The 19,188-nt window shown below is 41.9% G+C and overlaps 1 protein-coding gene across 9 annotated transcripts in view; it reads right to left on the bottom strand.

Moving 5' to 3' along the window:
- AASDH (aminoadipate-semialdehyde dehydrogenase) overlaps positions 1–18,608 on the bottom strand; it is a 49,483-nt gene extending 30,875 nt beyond the window's left edge. For 2 of the 9 annotated variants that reach the window (XM_056558424.1, XM_056558457.1), the window contains exons 1-7: positions 18,360–18,579; positions 15,998–16,062; positions 14,388–14,554; positions 13,471–13,581; positions 13,014–13,231; positions 2,201–2,442; positions 1,997–2,117 (exon numbers count right to left, since the gene is read on the bottom strand). In XM_056558424.1, coding sequence (XP_056414399.1) covers positions 1,997–2,117; positions 2,201–2,442; positions 13,014–13,184 — 534 coding nt within the window. In that variant the 5' untranslated portion in view covers positions 13,185–13,231; positions 13,471–13,581; positions 14,388–14,554; positions 15,998–16,062; positions 18,360–18,579. The other 7 variants (XM_056558449.1, XM_056558433.1, XM_056558443.1 and 4 more) reach the window with 7 other exon arrangements.
- Between the last annotated feature and the right edge of the window lie 580 nt (positions 18,609–19,188).

Genomic DNA, 19,188 nt, shown 5'->3' on the forward strand with positions numbered 1-19,188 from the left:
GCATTTCTATTTTATTTGCTTCTATGACTCTAGCAACCAGACTCATATTACTCAGGCCTGATTGGGGGTACACAAAAGTCATGGAGGCTTGTCCTTGTCAATTACAAAAACCTCCAACATTTCAATCGATCGGTCAGAGTCTGGGTGAGTTCAGAATCTTACCAAAAACGAGCTGAGAGAAGCAAATGGCCGAGTCCTTGTAGCACTTTTTTCATGAACGGGAGGTCATACACCATAGATACTGATATTACCTCTGCAGCTGTCTATTACCTGTTTCACAAGCCATCTAGGTAAAAGTACAAACTTGCAGTGGCAAATGTACACACAATGTTAAAAAGAGAGGACCTGTAGACATGCACCTGTTTAATTCACTTGTTTTACTAGCAGACAGGGAAACAATCCAAAGTTGTCTTTACATAGCAGGATAGTGTACCCCAATGATTGGCTGAGTGCTCTGCATCTGCCCAGCACTGAAGGTGTTAACTAACAATGCTCTATATAGATGGCCGTATACTGCCCAGATCCTGTCTGTACTTGCATCTTCTAAAGCCCTGCTTCTAGTGACGTCATAATTAATAGAGGCAAGAGATCAGTATACTACAGTACAGGAGCCCAGATTGGGTATGTAATGCTGTGTTCATACACAGCTTATTTTTATCATGCTTTTTATTTATTTTTAAAAGGCATGTTAAAAAAAAAGCTGTGTTTGAAAACAGCTGACATAACTTTTGGGCCGCTCGCCCCTTCTTGGGAGAGAGACAAAATGTCATAATTTTTTTTTGCCTTCTCGTTTCAAATCTGTGCATACAGAGGATTATGGCAGATTCGGTGAACTATGTCCCCTACTAGCGCTTGTTTTTTTACGCATGTTTGTGTTGGGGTGTTTTTTTTGTAATAAAAATACAAAATAAAAAAGGTTTGTTCTTTTAAATTTAATTTACAATGCTTATTAGTGTAAGCCATCTGATAGAGTAAGCTGGGGCTAGCCCTAAATACATCTATAGCTGGAGAGGTCTACCAACAATGGTCCTTACACACCCTGATAATGTCAGGCTGTAGCTGCTTTGTTGGGATCTGGCTGATTTTGAAAGTCCAGGGAGGTCCACACTGTTTTCTCATAAATAAATTAATAATAATAAAAAAAATTTAAAAAAAGGGTGAGGTTCCCCAACAAAGTGGCAACAGGCTGACATTTCCAGGGTGGGCGAGGAACATTGTTTTTGGCATTCTCATGCATAAATAATATCAGGCTGTTGCCGCCCAGGACCCCTGTGGTGGTGAGTACCGAGGTAATAATGGAGTGGTTATCGATAGTTTTAGAGCCTATAACTAAGCCACAGCTTATTTACGGACGTTGCCTATCAGATAGCTTCTGCTAATAAGCCTCTAAATTAAATTTAAAAGAAAAACATTTTTTTTATGTTTAAAAAAATAAAAAAAATATAAAAACATCCCACACAAACCCTCTTTAGTCATTTTATTTACAAAGAAAACCTGCAGGTCTATCAGTATACTGTAATATTCTAAAGTCCTGCCCCTAGTAACCATGACATCACTAGAGGCAAGCCTTAAGATGAAGTGCAGACAGGAGCTGGGTGGGTAAGTGGACATCTCATGATTGTCTACAGCCATCTTTGGTTGTATACTGCATAGGACAGAAGTGGTTAACAAGCAATGTATAGCCACAGCTCATACATAGGGAGGGGGGCTCTTGTCAGTATAGTAACGGGGGTCCTGCTCCTGTACAGGTTGCGCTCCTGCAACACAACAAGTGTGCCGAAGGAGCACAACTTTTTAAGTCACAGGGGTTAATCCACTCCCATTGACTTTACTGGTGTCCGTCAAGTGTCCGATATTACAATGGATAAAACGGTGCAGCAAGCTGCTCTAATGTGTCTGGTATTTTTGAAGAAACCTGAAACGAAGGCAACTAAAAAGGAGCCACCAACAAGCCTAGAGCAACGTATTCGCAAAGTTCCTTATTCATCTTGCTCACTTCAACTTTGTCTTCCTCCACGAGCATATACTGGATCTTACACCTCTGAATTAGTGATGATGTGAAGGGTGATGGAGCACCAGGGTCTATTGGAGAATATGCAGCTGGCACTCTTAGAATCCTGTGCAGAATAAGAAAAGAAAACCATGTATTAGCTCATGCTTTCTATAGAGAGTAACATTATAGTGGGTGATTATTGGTTACCCCAGGATCCAGGACGGCAAATGGATTCCTGCTTGGCAGTACAGACCAATAGTTTTATTTTCCAGATCATGGCATTTCAGAAAAAGTTCCAGCTGTTCAGCCCTCTGTAGCATGTCCTGGTACGTGTAGTAAACTGGAGTCTTGTTGTATGGTTGAAAACATACTGCTCTCCTGTCCTTATGTAACGCTGCAGCCTGCGCTACCATGTCATGCAGGGTACACTCCATCCCGAGACCAGTGACCTAAAAATACATTAAGAGAGCAAATAAATATCTAGTGACAAGACATTATAAAAACCGGAGATTTTTGTGAAGCTGCTACCTGATCAAAAACAAAGCTGTGGTATATATGAAGATATAAAATATCCTCCACACTGTGGGTGTAGTGTTATCTGCACTAAATTTAATTTTTATTAACAACAAATTGAATTGCTTCATAGGATTATATGTCAACACACATTAAACGGTTTATTCAGGAATAGAAAAACAGTAGATTTCTTTAAAAAAAAAAAAATCACCAATTCTGTCCTCAGTTTGTGTGGTATTGCAGTTCAGTTCCATTAAAGTGAATGGTGACAATTTTTTTTTTTTATTCCTCAATAACCCCTTTAGAGCCTATTCACACACCAAAATTTCAAAGCAGAATCCAGCAGAAAAACTCTGTTTGGAAGTTCTGATGCAGCAGCTTCCCACTGTTTTGATGTATATTCTGCTGTGTAAATTTCCCCTTAAGGCTGGGCTCACACTACGGAATATCTACCTGGATAAATTCTGCAGTGTGCAGCTGAATCCTATTGAAAACAATGGGACGCTGATGCACCAGAAATTCTAAAAAGCATTTCTCCGTTTGGAAATTCTACAGTGGGAACATATCCTACAGGATAAGTAAGGGCCCTTTCACACTACAGGTATCATTCTGCAAAAAAACTCCTTTATTACCCCCAGCAAAAAGTCCTAAAAAAGGCCGTCAAAAAATCCCATTCATTTCAATGGGATTTTTTTGAACATCCTTTTGCATCAGGTATGTCCGTTTTTACTTACTCAGTTATTTTTGCCGGCACAAAAGACGGTGCATGCACTAATTTTTGGTCCAGCAAAAAAAATGGTGAAAAACTGAACGTTAAAATTTAACACTGAAGTTTATGGGAACCAGATGTTCCAAAAAAAAAACAAAAAAAAAAAAAACATCCGTTATCAGTTATTGTCAGGTTTTTTAACATCTATGCACAGCATGGACAGCATGCCCAGTACAGCTTTACAAAAAGGGTTAAAAACCTGATTTAAAAAAAAAAAAAAAGGATGTAACTGGTAATAACAGATAACGGATGAACAACATCAGGTTTTTAAAGAAAAAACCCATTAAAAATAACGGATGATGGTCATCAGTTATCATCCGTTATTACCAGTTATTGCATTTGTTTTTTTTTTCCACCCGTTATTGTAAAATAACTGCAGTAAAAAAGCAGGATGATACCTGTAGTATGAAAGGGGTCTAATAATGGTGACCATAAACCTCCAAAAGCTGTCAGTGAACACTTGCTTGGCTGACAGCTATTGCTCCTGACCTCCCTATACATATGCATGCTTATTTCTATCAAGGGATAACAAAAGGATGAGGTGTTAAAATTCAATATGCCTGATCCTTCTCCCTACTGATGGAGAGTTGAGAGGCCTCATGCACAAGAGATAGTTGGACAGACTGCATAGTGGGGGGAAATTCATCAAAAAATGTGTAAAGGAAGAATTTAGAGTTTTAGTTTTTTATTCAAAGTTTTCCAATACACAAAAAAGAACCGTGGATACAAACATGTGAAGCAGTTCGCATATACAACAATTATATACAATAGGTTGTTAGATATGCCTTCAAAGTATCCAGGAAAACAATTAAACGAACCCAGAAACCCGAATAGGCGATATGAAGTAAAACAGATTAAATTATATTATAGGTCCCGAAAGAGATAATTAAACGGAGAAATGAAAATCGCATTGACCACTGCTATGAAAAAATTATTGTTCAACCTTTTTAGGCATTAAAGATAGAGAGCTGAGGCAAGTGCTCTCTATCACCCAAAGAGCAAGAAAAAGTGCAAACGTGTCACACTAAAAAAACGTGCACAAAGGATGCGGTCTATCGCTAAGCCTGACCTTCACCTCCAGGCCAAAAGGCACCTGCAAGGATCCAGGTTCAATGCCCCTTTTTGCCGAAGCTACTAAGGGGCCGAAAATGCTCCAGGATTCGACCTAGACGTTAGCCAAGGTATCAGCCAAGGAGCCGTATACTGGTGGCATCCTGACCAAAGCCAAGATGCCCAGGGGTTGCAGGGTGGTGAGGAACCTAATGGCCACACACACCTCCCCTAGACCGCCAGGAGGGACACGCAGAAGGGCTACTGCATCCTGACAATCCTGTGTACAAATAAAGACATAAACGTGGCACAGTGACAAACAAAAAATAATAAATAAGTGGACGAGTGCAGATATACTGCCCGGTCATAAGAGTAAGTTAAATAAAATTTTGTTGATTAGGGCTTCCCTCGTTGGAATTGTCGTCGATCTCCAGTTGCTCACTAAGAGTACCTTAGCCAGTATGCAAAATAATTCTTGCATTGCTAAAAGTAAGTTCTTCAAGTCAAGAAACAGTGATACAGCCTGAGGATTCTAGGGAAAACTACTTCCAACTACTTCTCTGATAAGCAACTTACAGGATGTCCAGAAGGGTCTGATCATTGGGCATGTCCAGAGAATATGAATAAGAGTGCCCCACAGCCTCTCCAACAGAGATGTGACACCCCTGCATATATTTTGGATAGACTGTCAGGAGTGTAAAACCATCTCAATAATGTTTTGTATGCTGAATCTACATGTGAAGAGCACTGGAATGCCATGTGAATGCATTTAAAAGCACGTTGCCATTCCTCAGGGGAGAAAGAGTGACCTATATCCTTTTCCCAAAGGCGAAGAGGGTATGATTTGACAAATGTAGTGGCCAATGAGAAATTGTTATATAGTAATTTAGCCCTTTAGGAGGTGAGGATATCTGACGGAGTGCTATTCTGTCCATCCTGGGAGACGCTGGCGATAGATGATATGCAGTCATGGCCATAAATGTTGCAAGTTTGCAACCCATGGCACTGTAGATAATCTCCCTGGGCATGGACGGAAGAGAAAAATTTATGAAAGGTGTCAACGAAGGATAGTCCGGATGGTGGATAAGCAGTCCCAAACAAGTTCCAAAAGATATTCAAGCTGTCCTGCAGGCTCAGGGAGCATCAGTGTCAGCACAAACTCTCGACATTTAAATGAAATGAGAGACCCAGGAGGACCCCACTGCTTACACAAAGACATAAAAAAGCAAGACTACATTTTTCCAAAAGCCAAAGTCCTTCTGGGAAAACGTCTTGTGGACAGATGAGACCAAGATAGAGCTTTTTGGTAAAGCACATCATTCTACGGTTTACCGAAAACGGAATGAAATGGAATAGTGAAATATGGTGGAGGTTCAATGATGTTTTGGGGTTCTTTTGCTGCCTCTGGTACTTGGTGCCTTGAATGTGTGCAATGCATCATGAAATCTAAAGCTTACCAATGTCAGAAAGCTGTGTTTCCGAAATCTTGGGTCTTCCAGCAGGACAATGACCCCAAACATATGTCAAAAAGCACCCAAAAATAGATGGCAACAAAGCGCTGGAGAGTTCTAAAGTGGCCAGCAATCTAAATACCAAATTTGTTTAGTTTCCATCAGGTTTTAATAATTTTTTATTTTTTTTCTTAATTCCTGACCCCTATAACATTTTTATTTTTCTGTATACTGGGCTGTATGAGGGCAAATTTTGGGGGCTGTAATATGCTGTTTGTATCGGTACCATTTTGGTATTGATCGGACTTTTTGAACACTTTCTTTACTTCATTTTTTTCTGGGTTATGAGGTTATAAACATAAAAAATGCAATTCTGTGATTTGGTATTTTTTTTATGTTAACGCCATTTACCGTACAGGATATAAAATTTTATTTTTTAATAGTTCGGACAACTACGCACGCGCCAATACCAAATAGGTTTATTTTTATTATGTTTACATATTTTTATATGGAAAAGGGGGGGTGATATGAACTTTTAATATGGAAGGGGTTAATGGGTGTTTTTAAACTTTTATTAAACATTCTTTTTTTAAATACACTTTTTTAGGAGGAATCATTTACATTCCTCATACAGATCAAGGCAGGCTCAATCAAATGCAGATCTATGGGAGCAGCCATTAATGTAGAGGTAAGTCGTGTATGGAGCGGGCTCGAGTCAGGAGCCCACTCCATACACCCTGAGCACTGGTATGAGCTGCAGACTTGTGTCCCATGCAAATCTGCATCTGCTCCTGCACCTCACACCGGCATTATAAAAATCAATAAAAAAAAAAAAAAGGGGGAAGTCGGTTCGGCCCGGCTTGCCCAATACAGGGATAAATCTATGGTAAAAAAAAATCACCTGCCCGGCGCCCAGAACTACATGTGTTACTGCAATCCTTTTCTGTGAGAAATACTTAATTTTCTTGAAAAATTTCAGGGGTGCCAACATTTACGGCCATGACTGTAGACTATGTAGTGCATAATTTGCAAAAATTTGTACAAATCATGTTTTGGAAGGTTGTGTGAAATTTGCAGAGCCTGGAAAGATACTAATTCTGTACCCTCATGCAACTGGTGAATATGTGTTAAGCCACTGGCTATCCAGGAGCTTAACCCCCTTAAGGATGCAGGACGTAAATGTACGTCCTGGTGCGGTGGTACTTAACGCACCAGGACGTACATTTACTGACCTGTACATAACCGCGGGCATCGGAGCGATGCCCGTGTCATGCGCGGCTGATCCTGGCTGCTGATTGCAGCCAGGGACCCGCTGGCAATGGCCGACACCCGCGATCTCGCGGGCGTCCGCCATTAACCCCTCAGGTGCCGGGATCAATACAGATCCCGGCATCTGCGGCAGTGCGCGATTTGAATGAATGATCGGATCGCCCGCAGCGCTGCTGCGGGGATCCGATCATTCAGAACGCCGCACAGAGGTCCCCTCACCTTACTCCGTCCGGCGTCTCCTGCTCTGGTCTGAGATCGAGCAGACCAGAGCAGAAGATCGCCGATAACACTGATCTGTTCTATGTCCTATACATAGAACAGATCAGTATTAGCAATCATGGTATTGCTATGAATAGTCCCCTATGGGGACTATTCAAGTGTAAAAAAACAATTTTAAAAAATTTAAAAGTAAAAAAAAAAATGTGAAAAATCCCCTCCCCCAATAAAAAAGTAAAACGTCAGTTTTTTCCTATTTTACCCCCAAAAAGCATAAAAAATAAATTTTATAGACATATTTGGTATCGCCGCGTGCGTAAATGTCCGAACTATTAAAATAAAATGTTAATGATCCCGTACGGTGAACGGCGTGAACGAAAAAAAAAAAAAGTCCATAATTGCTACTTTTTAAATACATTTTATTAAAAAAAAAAAATTATAAAAAATGTATTAAAAGTTTTTTATATGCAAATGTGGTATCAAAAAAAAAAGTACAGATCATGGCGCAAAAAATGAGCCCCCATACCGCCGCTTATATGGAAAAATAAACAAGTTAGAGGTCATCAAAAATAAAGGGATTATAAACGTACTAATTTGGTTAAAAAGTTTGTGATTTTTTTTAAGCGCAACAATAATAGAAAAGTATGTAATAATGGGTATCATTTTAATCGTATTGACCCTCAGAATAAAGAACACACGTCATTTTTACCATAAATTGTACGGCGTGAAAACGAAACCTTCCAAAATTAGCAAAATTGCGTTTTTCATTTTAATTTCCCCACAAAAATAGTATTTTTTGGTTGCGCCATACATTTTATGATATGAGTTATGTCATTACAAAGGACAACTGGTCGCACAAAAAACAAGCCCTCATACTAGTCTGTGGATGAAAATATAAAAGAGTTATGATTTTTAGAAGGCGAGGAGTAAAAAATGAAAACGTAAAAATTAAATTGTCTGAGTCCTTAAGGGGTTAAAGGGGTACTCCGGTGAAAATATATATTTTTTTAATTAACTTGTGCCAGAAAGGTAAACAGATTTGTAAATTACTTCTATTAAAAAATCGTAATCCTTTCTGTACTTATTAGCTGCAGAATATTACAGTGGAAATAATTTTCCGTTTGAAACACAGAGCTGTCTGCTGACATCATGAGCACAGTGCTCTCTGCTGACATCTCTGTCCATTTTTAGGAACTGTCCAGGGTAAAAGGAAATCCCCATAGCAAACATATGCTGTTCTGGACAGTTCATAAAATGGACAGAGATGTCAGCAGAGAGCTCTGTGCTCGTGATGTCAGCAGACAGTTCTGTGTTTCAAAAAGAAAAGAATTTCCGCTTTAGTATTCAGCAGCTAATAAGTACAGGAAGGATTAAGATTTTTTAATAGAAGTAATTTACAAATCTGTTTACCTTTCTGGCACCAGTTGATTTAAAAAAAATAAAGTTTTTCACCGGAGTACCCCTTTAACCCCTTAAGGACCCTTTAACCCCTTAACACAACTGGTCGCGCAAAAAACAAGCCCTCATACTAGTCTGTGGATGAAAATATAAAAGAGTTATGATTTTTAGAAGGCGAGGAGGAAAAAATGAAAACGTAAAAATTAAATTGTCTGAGTCCTTAAGGCCAAAATGGGCTGAGTCCTTAAGGGGTTAAATCTAAATTTGGTATCAAAGATTGTAAGAGAGTAAGAGGCAAGTTTCCTTTTTTTGGCGACCGTGTATGCTTGTGAGCGGGAAATATACAATGACCAGGCTTGAAATGATGCTTTGACTAACGGATTGTGAAAGGCCAGGGTAGGGGTGTTCCAGTAGGGCAGATATAAGAGACCACTAATTCTATAAGGAGAAACAGACAGATTTTCAATCTCGACCCATGGAAGATTTGTTTTGTTACACCATCAATGCTGTGCCATAGATACCAATGTGGCTATGTAATAACTTTTTTGATCTTTTTAGTCTCGTTCTGACAACCAGTGCAGATGACAAATGTGGGCGTTTTCCTGCCCAGATGAAAAAGGACAGTAGTTTTTGAGCTGTAGTGAAAAAAGAAGAGGGGAGGGAGATAGGCAAGGTGCGGAATAGAGAAAGCGCGGAAGGAGAAACATGTTAAACGTAGCCACTCATCCCACCCAGGAAATCTCCGCTTGTGCCAGTCTGTCTGCCTCCTGTGTAACTGTAGCTATGAGTGGCAGATAGCTAGCGGCATAGAGTGTTTTGTGTGGATATGAGAGGTTAATACCTATATATTGCATGGAGGAGGTACACCAGTCAAACAGATAGGAAAGTTTTAGGGAGTTCATCAGAGAAGGGGTAAATTGATGGACAACGCCTGAGTCTTGGTCTCATTCAAATGGTAACAGGAAAGGGTGCCAAAAGAGGATATAGTGTCCATGACCGCTGGTAAAGAAAGCTCAGGATTCATGAGTGACAGTATTACATCATCCACATATAGCAAGATAACGTGTTACTTGTCTCCTATGGTAATTCCCTTGATGTCGGGATGTAATCTGAGTGCCTGGGCCAGAGGTTCCATGGACAGTATATAAAATCAGCAATGAAATGGGACAGCCTTGGCGGGAGCCGTTGGTGATGAGAAAAGGGTCAGAGAGATCCATTTGCAAAAACCCTAGCGGACGGGCAAGAGTAGAGAGAAGAAAGTGCTGAGAGTATCGGTCCAGTGAACCCCATGCATCCAAGAACTGAGAAGGCATACGACCATGGTAGACAGTCGAACGCCTTCTCAGCATCCAATGCCAAGATCAAAGCTGGGGTTCAGGAGCGTTCCAGGTGGGCCAGGATGTTGAGCAGTCGCCTCGTATTGTCGGAGACCTGAAGGCCCGCCACAAAACCAGACTGGTCAGATTTTACAAGAGAGGGTAGAATCAGTGAAATCCGAGATGCCAACACTTTAGCGAATATTTTGATGTCCTGATTCAACAGTGAAATCGGACAGAGATTCTGTGGGCAGTTGGACGATTTGCCTGGTTTGCTGTAATGGTGGCTTGGAGATTTTCCATTGGGAATGACCCGGAGGTCATAGCCGTCTGACAAAAGGCAGCCAGATGGGGAGAGAGGGTGGCCTGAAATTTTTTATAGTAGGAGTTAATAAAGCCGTCAGGGCCGGGGGCTTTATCAGGGGGTAGGGCATTGATAATCTTACAAACTTACCTTGAACTGATACTCTCATTGAGTGTGGACAACTGTGCAGAAGTTAAGGAGTGAAGGTTGAGTCGTGATAAGAAATCAGTGGTGAGATCATGGCATCTGAGGGGTTAATGGCAGGCATCCGCGCGATTGCTGATGTCCGCCATTACCGGCGGGTCCTTGGCTGCCGATAGCTGCCGGGACCTGCCGCGCATGATGCATGCACCGGTCCAGTGCTCGCAGTCATGGCGGCGCATAAATGTACGTCATGGTGCGTTAAGTACCATGACACCATGACGTACATTTACATCCAATGTCGTTAAAGGGGTACTTCGGTGGAAAACTTTTTTTTTTTTTTTTTTAAATCAACTGGTGCCAGAAAGTAAGTTAAACAGATTTGTAAATTACTTCTATTAAAAAATAACGTTGTTGTTCAAGCACACCGTTAAGTTTCTCTTCACGCTGTTTTTTTAAGAGAGAGACATATTTTATGCAAAAACCCTGTATAACCGCCTTATGACAATTCCAGTGTTATGGGATCGGCAACAGAACCACTATTATTCGCAAAATAATCAGTGATATCACGCTGTAGGTATGCCGCATACTGGGGGTGTGAGCATAGGAAGGGGTTGCTGCGCCATGAGTAAGCCTCATCTATGAATTGCAGCGTGATGGCAGCAAAGTCAGACCATTTAATGGTCTCTATGATAGTGCTGCTAGCAACGGTCAGTAGGGATCTGTCTATTAGACATAAATCTATACGCGAGTACGTATTGTGCACCCCCGATAGGAATGTGTAATCTCTCTTATTTTCGTGGTGGATACGCTACACGTCATATAAATCAGATTCACGGAGTAAGGAGGACAGAGTAATGGAAGGGGAACGGGTAGAAGATGAAGAGTCTAGGTCAGGATCTGAGATAGAGTTTAAATCACCGCAGATCACCAGTGAGCCCCACAGGGAATCCCACAATATTCTCAACAAATGTCTTAAAAATCTAGCTTGTCCCGAGTTTGGGGCATAAAGGGACACTACAGTTAGAGAGGTGGCATTGATGGTGGAACAGAGAATCACATACCTTCCAATGGGGTCCGAAATGGAGACCTGGAGAGTAAAGGCGATAGTGTTTTTAATTGCGACCATGACCCCTCTGGACTTTGAGCTGTAATGAGAGTGGAAAAAATTAGAGAAGGCAGGATGTTTCATTCGAAATGCATCAGAAGATAACAAATGTGTTTCTTGTACACACAGGACATCAGATTTCAGATAATGTGCTTCCTTCCAGAGAAGTGACCTCTTATATGGTGCATTCAACCCATTCACATTTAAGCTAGCAAATGTAATCACCATATTAACAGATGTAAGTTAGTGTAAGATAGTAGTTGCATATTGTATAGAAAATTGGGGCAGAGCGCACCTCCCAGCCAGCATGCGTCTGTCAATGGCCTGCGGTCAATGCTCAGGGGACTTGTCACAATATTATGGCCACACTTAAGAAGCCAAACAACAGAAAACAAAACACAAAACATACAAAAAAAAAAAAATATATAGAAAAGGAGAAAAAGAATGGCACGAGCAAGCAAGTGCCATCCTGCAGGGAGTGGGGGTTAGAGTCCACTCTGAAGCCAGGCATCACGGACACGACGCCTGAGCCCGTGGATCAGCAAAGGATAATCATTACCGCTCCCTCAAGAAGTTGACCAGTCCGAGGGGACAGGAGCGGACGTGTGCTTCTCATGCAATCTGTAGGGGATGTAAGGGGGATGTTCCAAGATTGTAAAAGTGTTTCTCCGTCAGATAGGGTTTTGATCACGTGGATTTTTTCTTTTTTGATGAGGAGACGAGTGGGGAATCTCCATACTTTCTCAGAGCGTAGTGCAGTGGTGATTGGTAGTAAAACCCGACGGGCTTGCAGCGTCGGAGCAGAAAAAAATCTACGTAAATTGATACTTTATGGTAGGGGGACGACAGGCCCTTATTGCACCTAGCCATCTCCATTAGGCGTTCATTGATGTTAAAATAAAGGAATCGAGCTAGTATATCCCTTAGGATTAAGTTCTCCAGGTGTTTCGGTCGGGGTACATGATGTGCCCTGTCAATGATCAAGTCCTGCAGGGCCGTGTGGAGAAGCTCTTTAACGTAGTCAGGAATGTCTGCAGGAGCCACTGTCTCAGGAACCCAGCATAATGTGACATTTTTGCGGTGGCTCCGATCTTCCAAATCGGCCACCTTAGTTTTAAGAGCCGCTATGTTGTTTCCGCTTCATAGTGTAAATCAATAAGATCGCTGTGGGATGAAGCAAACTCCCCAAAACTTTCTTTGATATGGTCCACCCTGTCCCCTAGGTCATGAATATTGTTCTGCAATGGGCGCACCATCTGTTGCATTTCTTGCAGAAAGGTAGTGCATAATAGAAGAAACATGTCCCTCATGGCAGTGTCTGTGAGGGATTGATTGCTGACTGGCATGTGTATAACAAAGGAATGTCCAGCGCCAAGTGCGGTAAAACGATAGGTACTTTATTGTAGAATCAGCGGATACAAACTTGCTTGGTGACTGGCATGTCTCTGACCCACGGCTTGAAGGTTGTGCTATATGCAGGCTTACCTCTGCAGCCACAATGGTGTGCTGTGAATAAGAGGCTCCGGGGTGCCAAGTTAGAGGCAGGGGAACCCATCGGCGAGCTGGTTCGTCTTCCCGGGGAGGAACAGGTGCTGTGCAGCGTTGACCGGGTTGCTTGTGAGCCGGCCGATGGAGAGGAATGCTGTGCAGTTGCATCCGCTGCTTGGAGAGCTGGGCCCAATGAGGATCTGTGGTGCTGCATGCTGTGAGGTAAGACGTGATAGTATAGGCTCTGAGCACAAAATCTGCTGGGTGTTAAAGGGGTGCTCCGGTGAAAAATATTTTTTTTTTTTTTTTTTTTAAATCAACTGGTGCCAGAAAATTAAATAGATTTGTAAATTAATTCTACTAAAAAATCTTAATCCATTGCTCTCTATAGTTTCTTTCTTGGTTTGGCAAATTAGCTGTCCTGAAAATGGATATACTGCCTAGAATTCTTTACCTGATGCAAACCCTGCCTGTCCGCCTGCTGGCTTCTTTTCTTGTGAGCCTATGATTGTTGTGCTCTAAGTTCTTTTGGTCCCCCGGGCGTCCAAGGACTGCTCGTTATCTACTGATTAGGAGTAAGGAGAGAGGTGAAATTGACCTTTTCGATTTCCACCTTTATTACCTAGCCAAGGTCTGGACCAGGTTATTGGATCTCTGTCATTGTTCCCCCTCCAAACAACGGGTGGCCCTCGAAATTGCATTACCGTGACCCCCCTGACCTCCGCCCCTCTGGCACGGCCCTGCCATATCACTCACGAGTGCTGCTTCCCATTTGGGATTCTGTTATGGTCTGTAAAGGTCTCTCGTCTCAGCCAGGCCCTCTCAATCCACTCTTTAGTAACCCACAATTTCCTTTAGATTCTGGTCTTTGCCCCTTGCTGGGGTTTACCTGCTGGTTCCAGGCCTTGTATGCTGCATGCCCTCTCCAGTGTGACTCGACTCCTCTTTCTTCTCTCTCACCCCTATCTCAGGGTTCTTGGCTCCACTATAATAGTCTTCGATGTTTTTATTCTTTTCTTACTCCCCATTCTAAACTTCACCCTGATCTTACCCCCTTCGAACAGTTGTGTACATTGTCTTCCCCTCCCTCCTACTTGGTTTCCTTGGTGTTCAGAGTTCTGCGAATGGAGATGGAGACTCAACAGAAGCCCCCCTTTATCCTCAGATGGGAGTCCGATTTAAACAAGACTTTATGATGATGAGGTATCCAAGATATTCTTTCTTACTCATAAAACCTTGTTGTCTTCCAGATCTCAGGAGCAGAATTATAAAATCATCTCTTTGTGGCACAGATGCTCGGAACGGATGCATGAAATGTTCCCCTCAACTTCCCACATCTGTTAGCTCTGTGGCAGAGCTCCTGGTACTCACCTCCATATGTGGCGGGACTGTTCCTTGATTCGTCCGTTCTGAGCCTCTGTATTTGACCTTTTTAATCAGGTGTGCACTGACTCTGTTCCCATCTTCTCTGAAAGTGCTCTACTTTCTTCCTACCCCAGTTACATACCGGTAGCAAAGGAAGGTCTGTTAAAGCGAACCTGTCAGATCACACACAAAAAAAAATAATTATAATTGTTATATGTTAGTCAGTACCTCATCCTGATCATGAACATGTAATTTTTATGTCTCTATCACCAATATTCCACACAAAAAATAGCATATTACAGCTGTTCAATGTATTTTCCATCTTGTCAAATGCAGGGGTGTGTCCTTCTCTTGCCTGCACTGTGATGACTCCTCCCCTTCCCTCACTCTGCCTACAGCTTTTGCAAAACTACAACTCCCAGAATGCATAGACATCCTTTGACTGTCCAGGCATGCTTGGAGTTGTAGTTTTGCAACAGCTGGAGGCACATGTTTGGTAAAACTCTGCGTTACAGCTGATTGGACTTGATGGACGTATGTCTTTTTTCAACCATACTAACTATGTAACTATGTTGCAACAGGCTGTGTTCCTCCTGCAGCCTTTTCAATCAGCCATCTTGTTTCCATAACCCTTGGACACCCTCATGCTGCTGTGGGACTCATCAGTGTCCCAGGAGGTATGGGAACCCCTTGTGGTGAGATTTCTTTAATAAACAGTGACATTTATAAATGAAGAAGTATTTATATAAAGAAGTATATTAGAAAAACTATTGTTCTGCCAAGATTTACAACATATAAAAAGTTTTTATATCTGACAGTGCCTATTTAAGGCATTTTCTTAGGGCCGCTAGGACTGTTATCTGGTTTGTCTCCCTCGTGCCATCTTGTGATGTCCACTGTTTTTTTTTTTGTCCTATTTCCCTTTCTTTTCTTCCCTTTTCTTTTTCATTCTCTTACCCACCTCTTTTATCTTCCTTTTGGGTTGTGCACAGACCGTTTCCGCATACTTACGCCACCATACTGTTGTGTTGTACGAATCCCAAACATGTTTACTTTGGCTTTGAGATGGTGATGGTCCGTCTACGTTGTTTTTCTTTTTTTTCGCTTTCTTTCTTTGTGGTTCCTTTGACACCCCAATTCTATGTTATTATGCTGGACCTGCGAGTCCTATCATTGTGCGGGTTGAGGCCATGATTTACCCACTTGTTTATTTGAGTGTCATTCTTGTTTATTCTTCAATAAAAATAGATTTGCCATAAAAAATCTTAATCCTTCCAGTGCTTATCAGCTGCTGTATACTACAGAGGAAGTTGTATAATTCTTTTCAGTCTGACCACAGTGCTCTCTGCTGACACCTCTGTCCATGTCAGGAACTGTACGGAGCAGGAGAGGTTTGCTATGGGCATTTGCTCCTCCTCTGGACAGTTCCTGAAACAGACAGAAGTGTCAGCAGAGAGCACTGTGGTCAGACTGAAACGAACTACTCAACTTCCTCTGTAGTATACAACAGCTGATAAGTACTGGAAGGATTTAGATTTTTTAACAGAAGTAATTTACAAATCTGTTTAACTTTCTGTAGTCAGTTGATATGAAAAAAAAAAAATTGTTTCCCATACCTGGTGGATCCTGGTTGCTATCGGCGACCAGGACCTGTGGCTAATACTTGACATGATCGCGGCATCTAAAACGGGAGCAAAAACTTGCTGGTTAGCTCAGCGGGTTGTTCGGGACCGCCGCGGTGAAAGTCCTTACCTGCCTCCTCACAGTCCTATCGGTGTTCTATTGCTGCAAGCCTGCCATGCAGGCTGGAGCAGCAGAGCACCGATAACACTGATCTATGCTATGGCATAGCATTCATCAGTGTACGCAATGTAAGGATTGCATGTAATAGTCCCCAATGGGGACAAAAAAAAAAAAAGTGTTAAAAACAAAAAGTTTATAAATGTGATTTCACCCCTACAGTAATAAAAGTTTGAAACACCCGCCTTTTCAAATAAAAAAAACTATATGTAAACAAAAATTTAAATAAACATGTGGTACTGTCACTTGCGTAGATGTCCGAACTATACAAATATAACATTAAATGGCACGCTCAATGGCGTACACGTAAAATAAATTCCCAAATTGCATAATTTTGGTCACTTTGTATACCCTAAAAACAAAATTTATAAAAAGCGATCAAAAAATCCCATCAAAACAAAAATCGTACCGATAAAAACTTCAGATCACCGCGCAAAAAATTAGCCCATTCCTGTATATGAAAAAATAAAAAATAAAAGTTATAGGGGTCAGAAGATGACAATTGAATTAGGTATCCTTGTAACCGTATGCACCTACAGAATAAAGATAAGGTGTCATTTTTACCGAAAAGTGCACTGTGTAGAATCGGAAGCCCCCAAAACTTACAAAATGGAATTTTTTTCCCCAATTTTGCCCCATAAATATTTTTTTCTGATTTTGCCATAGATTTTGTGGTGAAATAATTGATGTCATTGCAAAGTACAATTGATGGCGCAAAAAAACAAGCCCTCATATGGGTCTGTAGGAGGAAAATTGTAAGCGTTCTGATTTAAAAAAAAAAATTTTTAAAAACCTGTGGTCCCCAAAGGATGGGGATAAAATGTCAGATCGTGGGGGTCCCGCTGCTGGGGACCTCCGCGATTTTGGCTGTGGCACCTCAGACGCTCTAAACGAATGCCAGTTGCAGCAGGGAGATCGCGGGGGTCCCCCGCGATCAGACATCTTATCCCCTATCCTTTGGAAAGGGGATAAGATGTCTATGGGCAGGGTACACCCTTTAAAGGGGTACTCCTGTGAAAACCTTTTTTCTTTTAAATCAACTGGTGGCAGAAAGTTAAACATATTTGTAAATTACTTCTATTAAAAATCTTAATCCTTCCAGTACTTATTAGCTGCTGAATGCTACAGAGGAAATTCCTTTCTTTTTGGAACACTGATGACATCACGAGCACAGTTCTCTCTGCTGACATCTCTGTCCATTTTAGCAACCATGCATAGCAGATGTATAGCAGATGTATAGCAGATGTATAGCAGATGTATGCTAAGGGCAGCATGGTGGCTCAGTGGTTAGCACTGCTGCCTTGCAGTGCTGGGGACTTGGGTTCAAATCCCACTAAGGACAATAATAAATAAAGCGTTATTATTATTATAATGACGTCAGCAGAGAGAACTGTGCTCGTGATGTCATCAGAGAGCATTCCAAAAAGAAAACAATTTCCTCTGTAGTATTCAGCAGCTAATAAGTACAGGAAGGATTAACATTTTTTAATAGAAGTAATTTACAAATATGTTTAACTTTCTGCCACCAGTTGATTTAAAAGAAAAAAGGTTTTCACCGGAGTACCCCTTTAGGGGGTTAATTAAGGCTTTACACTGTTGTTGTACTCTACCCATTCAGCTCTTAGGCCCTGTTCACACCTCCATCACAATTTCTGTGGCTCTGTTCCTTTGTAGGAGCAGAATGACACAGTCAGATCCCTTATAAGACTTGAACAATGGATGGAGCCCAGAACCAGTGACAACAATGGGGGGAGGGTGTCTGCATATATGTGAACACAGCCATAGACTTCTCACAGCTGACAGTCTGCTACAATCGCAGTCAGTCTAGGCAATCAACAAGTTTCTCCAGATGCTGGGATTTTGCTACAATGTGTTAGTGAAGGTAAAAATATCAGTTATCCTTATACACTTCCATTCAGTTCTCTACATACTCTATGGCAGTGCTTACAAACCGGGTTGCCTCTAGCTGTTGCAAAACTACAACTCCCAGCAAGCTGGGACTTGTAGTTCTGCAACCGCTGGAGGCGAAGTGATTGGGAAACACTGCTCTCTGGACAGAATTCCCTCTTTTCTTGTGTTCTATATGTAGATTACTACTTGCATATAAAGAGAGCTGACACCCTGTAGAGCAGGAGCACAGGTGTACTATTAAAAACACATAGAATATAATGACGTTACCTGGTTACTTCCCTCTCATCACTATGGGTTCATGCTTCCACTTCTCTACTACAGAACCCTGTCATCTCTACCACAGCTCCATAGTAAACACAAGCAGCGCATACGCAGTCATGACTTCCGCTCTCTTTACCAACACATGACCCAAATCAAAACCAATAGTAAAAATCGTCCTGTGTCTTTGCGCATGTGCGCTGTGGGTCTGCGGGAGACATAACCCGGAAGTGGTACGTACCCACGTGAAGGCTGCAGCTTTTGTTTCCGTAGTAACCGATACATTTAAATTACAGTCATTGAGCTGATAGGAATGCATGTGATGACGTCATGAGCTGGCAACTCCCAGCATGCCTGGGCAGCCTTTAGCTGTCCGGGCATGCTGGGAGTTGTAGTCCTATGGCTGTCTAATCTAAGCTAAACTACAACTCCCAGCATGCCTGGGCAGCCTTAAGCTGTCTGGGCATGCTGGGTGTTGTAGTCCCTTCGCCTTTCTAATCTAAGCTAAACTACAACTCCCAACATGCCTGGGCATCCTTTAGCTGTCTGGGCATGCTGGGAGTTGTAGTCCTAAACTACAACTCCCAGCATGCCTGGGCAGCCTTTAGCTGTCTGGGCATGCTGGGAGTTGTTGTCCTAAACTACAACTCCCATGCTGCGAGTTGTGGTGCCTAAACTATGCTAAATTACAACCTCCTACACTAATCTACCTACCTACGTTATATGCATAGTGCTGCGCATGGGCAGCACTACTTTAGCTGCGCTCGCTGCTCTACTTTCTGTTCCCCGTTCCCTGAGAGTTAGCAGGGGACGGGGAGTAGAGCAGCGGGCGGGGAGG

The sequence above is a fragment of the Hyla sarda genome, chromosome 1 (genome assembly GCF_029499605.1).
Source record: "Hyla sarda isolate aHylSar1 chromosome 1, aHylSar1.hap1, whole genome shotgun sequence".
In the NCBI taxonomy this organism is placed as follows: domain Eukaryota; kingdom Metazoa; phylum Chordata; class Amphibia; order Anura; family Hylidae; genus Hyla; species Hyla sarda.